The sequence below is a fragment of the Babylonia areolata genome, chromosome 29, assembly GCF_041734735.1.
Source record: "Babylonia areolata isolate BAREFJ2019XMU chromosome 29, ASM4173473v1, whole genome shotgun sequence".
Taxonomy (NCBI): Eukaryota; Metazoa; Mollusca; class Gastropoda; order Neogastropoda; family Buccinidae; genus Babylonia; species Babylonia areolata.
In genome coordinates this window covers 10,670,403-10,675,402 of record NC_134904.1, presented here as the reverse complement: position 1 = coordinate 10,675,402, position 5,000 = coordinate 10,670,403, and the positions used below count along the sequence as shown (strand labels likewise).

General features: G+C 48.2%; 1 protein-coding gene across 1 annotated transcript in view; it reads right to left on the bottom strand.

Annotated features, from left to right (window-relative positions):
- LOC143275066 (uncharacterized) overlaps window positions 1-5,000 on the bottom strand; it is a 40,226-nt gene that overhangs the window by 10,058 nt on the left and 25,168 nt on the right. The window contains exon 8 of the mRNA XM_076579129.1: window positions 2,817-3,081. Within this exon, the coding sequence (XP_076435244.1) occupies window positions 2,817-3,081 (265 nt within the window). The remainder of the gene's footprint in view (window positions 1-2,816; window positions 3,082-5,000) is intronic.

Here is a 5,000-nt window from a genome sequence, read left to right as displayed (position 1 = left end):
CCATCGGAGGCATGAAGTTGCGGTGCCTGTGTTTGAATCTTGTCCTACTTTGAGTGAGTGGTGGGGGCGAGGGGGTTAACTCGATAATGTCGCTCTGTAAGTAAAAAGGCTCCTCAATTTCCCTGCAGTTGACAGGGTGATTTAAAAGACATCGTGTCGATTTACTTGTGACTGAATGATGCGTGGCTGTGTGTGGGTTGTGTTTGTTGTGGTCTTCTGATGGTCTTCTGAATAAACATGCCATTCTCTCTCTCTCTCTCTCTTTCTCTCTTTGTCAAAAGACCTTTCTTGGCAATGACAATAAATAATTCCAGTGTCCAGTGTCCAGTCTCTCTCTCTCTCTCTCTCTCTCTCTCTCTCTCTCTCTCTCTCCCATCTCTCTTTCTCTGATGTTGCAGATCACATTCCTCCGAAAAAGATTTAAAACTTTACGGCATATCTAATACCACACTAAAATTAACGTCTCCATTCCTGGATTAAAGGTAAAAACTGGTGCTGGTCAGTTGGCATAAATCTTCTTTTTTTGCCAGTGAGGTATGGTGTACTTCAGGGCTCTGTCCCTGGACAGATACTATTTTCCTACATAAATGACTTGCCTTTGTCTTGAACAGCACGATGTGGAATGCTCGCATGTGAAACGACCCTACATGTTAGTAATTCAAAAAGGAAGGAAATGCGTGCATCTTCGTAAACATATATCAATCATTCAGAATGGTCAGAGTTCAACCACGTGAGTGTATACCCACCAATAAACAAACTAATCACCACAAGCGTCAGAAAATCTCTGATTTCCGCTTTTTCCTCTTCATCAAAGGTAAAAAACATTAATGAAGTTGAGCACCATCACGTTTGGGGTTAGTAATCGACAGTAGCCTGTCACCTTTTGAGCATGCTGGAATGGGTGAAACACTATCTAAAAGGTATATCAGTTATCCAAGATAAATTCGTAGATATTCATTTCAGTAAAATGTTGTTTTTTTCCCATGTTTTTTTTAATTTTATTGAATCTCATATAAAATTATGCATCCAATATTGGCGAGCGAAATTATGCTCAAACCTCAACTTGTAGCCTACACAGGCGTGCTTTAAAATTTGTTTTTGCAGACTATGCAATGTTGGGCATTTTTCCTTTTTCAATTGAAACTCAAATATAACAGATCAGTTTTCATGTTCCGGATACTATCTGGGTGTGCTCCGCCATCAGTTACACAAAACGCACACGCGCACACACACACACACACACACACACGCACACGCACACACACACACACACACACACACACACAAGCTGTTGGGGGGGGGGGAGGAGGAGGGGACAACGCCCTGACACTAACAGAGACTTGGCAGGCATAGAGCCTCCCCCCCCCCCCCTACAACCCCCACACCCTTACACCCTCCCCACACCCCCCACACCCCCTAACCTCCATTCTCCTCCACCCCTTCACCTTGATGTGGTTGTCCGGCGTGAAGAAAGCTGTTGGGGAAGAAAAAAAACAACAACAAAAAAACAAAACAACACCCTGACACTAACAAAGACTTGGCAGGCACAGAGCCCCACCAAACCCTCCCCCCCCCCGGCACCCCTCGCCCCCCCCCCCGCCACCCCCCGCCCCCCCGCGAACCTCCTGCACCTCATCCCACCAACCGCCCCCAAGCCACCCCCTACACCCCCCCCAACCCCCACCCCCCCATTCTCCCTCTCCACCACCCAACACCCATCACCCCCCCACGCCCCCACCACCTCCACCCCCCCATTCTCCCTCTCCACCACCGAACACCCATCACCCCCCCCATCCCCCCATTCTCCCTCTCAACCACCCAAAACCCATCGCCACCCCCACCCACCATTCACCCTCTCCAACACCCAAAACACATCACCACCACCACCCCATCAACCCATTCTCCCTCTCCACCACCCAAAACACATCACCTCCACCACCCCACCACCCATTCTCCCTCTCCACCACCCAACACCCATCACAACCACCACCCGACCACCCATTCTCCCTCTCCACCACCCAACACCCATGAACCCCCCCCACACCCTCCCAACACCCCATTCTCCCCCTCCACCACCCAGCACCCATCACCCCCCCACACCATCCCCACCCCCCATTCTCCCTCTCCACCACCCAACACCCATCACCCCACCATCCCCACCCCCCATTCTCCCTCTCCACCACCCAACACCCATCACCCCACCATCCCCACCACCCATTCTCCCTCTCCACCACCCAACACCCATCACCCCCCACGCCCCCACCCCCACATTCTCCCTCTCCATCACCCATCACCACCCCCACCCCCACCCCCCATTCTCCCTCTCCACCACCCAACATCCATCACCATCACCACCCCCCACCCCCCATTCTTCCTCTCCACCACCCAACACCCATCACCCCACCATCCCCACCACCCATTCTCCCTCTCCACCACCCAACACCCATGAACCCCCCCCCACACCCTCCCAACCCCCCCATTCTCCCCCTCCACCACCCAGCACCCATCACCCCCCCATTCTCCCTCTCCACCACCCAACACCCATCACCCCACCATCCCCACCCCCCATTCTCCCTCTCCACCACCCAACATCCATCACCACCACCACCCCACCACCCATTCTCCCACTCCACCACCCAACACCCATCACCCCCCCACGCCCCACCCCCCACCCCCCATTCTCCCTCTCCACCACCCAACACCCATCAACCCCCCCCCCCACACACACACCCTCCCACCCCCCCCCCCTCATTTTCCCCCTCCACCACCCACCACCCCCACCACCCCCATCCCCACCACCACCCCCATCAACTGACCTTGATGTGGTTATCGGGAGTGAAGATCCAGCAGAGGTACTGGCCGAAGAGGTTGCTGGCCACAGTCTTGGTGACCACGGCGTAGGTGTTGTTGAAGAAGGTGAAGGCGGCCAGACAGCTGTAGTCGATGGTGGTCAGGCGAGGCCTCGAGGAAGCCGCGCTGTGCTGCCCGTCGAAGGAGCAGTTGTGGGGCCTCACCACGAAGCGGTCCTGGGCCACTGAGGGCTGGTACATCAGGCACCCGCTGCAGCTCTGCCCCTCCTCCCTGTGTGGGCAGGGACAGGAAGGGGGGTGGTGGGGGTAGGGGTGGTGGGGGTAGGGGTGGGGGTGGTGGGGATGGGGGATGAGGGTTAGATGGGGGTGGGTGGGTGGGGGAACCAATGAGATTTCGCTTGTGTGGGAAAACGTTTTTTTTTTTTTTTTTTTTTTAAAGTGCGACTCTTTGAGAGTGTTTGATTGAAATGGGTGCTTTTTTGTTGTTGTTGCGTCTACTTTCTTTCTGTCATGGGATGTACCAGTGGAATCATATATATATATATATATATATATATATATATATATATATGCTTTGTTTTAAATTTTCATTTTGACAACATGTATATAACTGACATTAATGCACATGCAAGAGAAGGGAAAGGGAGATAAAATGGACGAAACACACACACACACACACACACACACACACACACATACATACATACATACATACATACATATGTGCACACAAAAAACAACCACCACCAAACAAGAAAACAACATCAACAAAGAACAAACAAACAAACAACAACAACAACAAATAAACAAACGATCACAAAAAAAGAAAACAAACAAACAAACAAGTAAGCAAACACACAAACAAACAACACGAATGGATTTTGTGCAAAAAAAAAAGTTGAACCACTCTTGAGAGGTGGACTGATTGTTGACGTGAACGAAAACATTTATTTATTTATTTTTTGAAACAACTGTTGAAACACTCTTGAGATATTGTATGACTGAAATGGGTGCTTATGTAGCGCCTAAAGTCTTTCTGCCATGTGATGAATGAACATAATCTTTCTTTTTGTGCAAAACTGTTGAACGACCCTTGAAAGATTGATTGATTGATTGAAGTGGGTACTTATACAAAGCGCCTATATTATTCCTCTCTGCCATGAAATGAATGGAAGTAAATGCTTTTCTTGAGAAAAAAAACAACTGTTGAATGGCTCTTGAGAGACTGATTGACATGGATATTTATATACAAAGTCTACTTTCCTATCTGCAATGAAGTGAACAAAAGCAAAATAAAGAAAAGAACACTTGAAGCACTCTTGAGAGATTGTATGACTGAAACAGGTGCTTATACGACGCCTACGTTCTTTCTGACATGTCAATGAATGAATGGAATCTTTCTTTTTGAACAAAACTGTTGAACGGCTCTGCAGAAATTAATTGACATAAATACTTATGTTCAGTCTTCCTCTCTGCCATTCATGATCAAAAGCAAAATACAGAAAACAACTCTCGAACCACTCTTAACCCCCGAAAACGGAGCATGGCTGCCTACACGGCGGGGTTCAAACGGTCATACACGTAAAAGCCCACTCGTGTACATACGAGTGAACGTGGGAGTTGCAGCCCACGAACGAAGAAGAAGAAGAAGAAGAAGAAGAAGAAGAAGAAGAAGAAGAAGAAGAAGAAGAGAAAGTAGTAGTAGAAGAAGAAGAACCACTCTTGAAAAAGTTTTTGATTGAAATGGGTGCTTATACAATGCCTGCTTTCCTTCTGCCAATGGAGTCTTTTTTGTGTATGGAAAACTGTTGAACGACCCTTGAGAGACTGATTGATTGAAATGGGTACTTATATTCAGCGCCTGCATTCTCTCTGTCACGGAATGAACGAATGGAATCTTTTTTTTATGCAAAAATGTTGAACAACTCTTGAGAGGTGGCTGGGTTGACATGAATACTTTTATACAGTCCACTGGCTCTCTGCTCTGAACAAAAGCAAAATATTTTTTTTTGAAAACAACTATTGAACCACTCTTGAATTGGTGCTTATACAGCGCCTACTTTATTTCTGTCATGAAAATGACCAATGGAATCTCACTGTGTGTGTGTGTGTGTGTGTGTGTGTGTGTGTGTGTGTGTGTGTGTGTGTGTGTGTGTGTGTGTGTGTGTGTGTGTGAATGTTTGAGTGTGT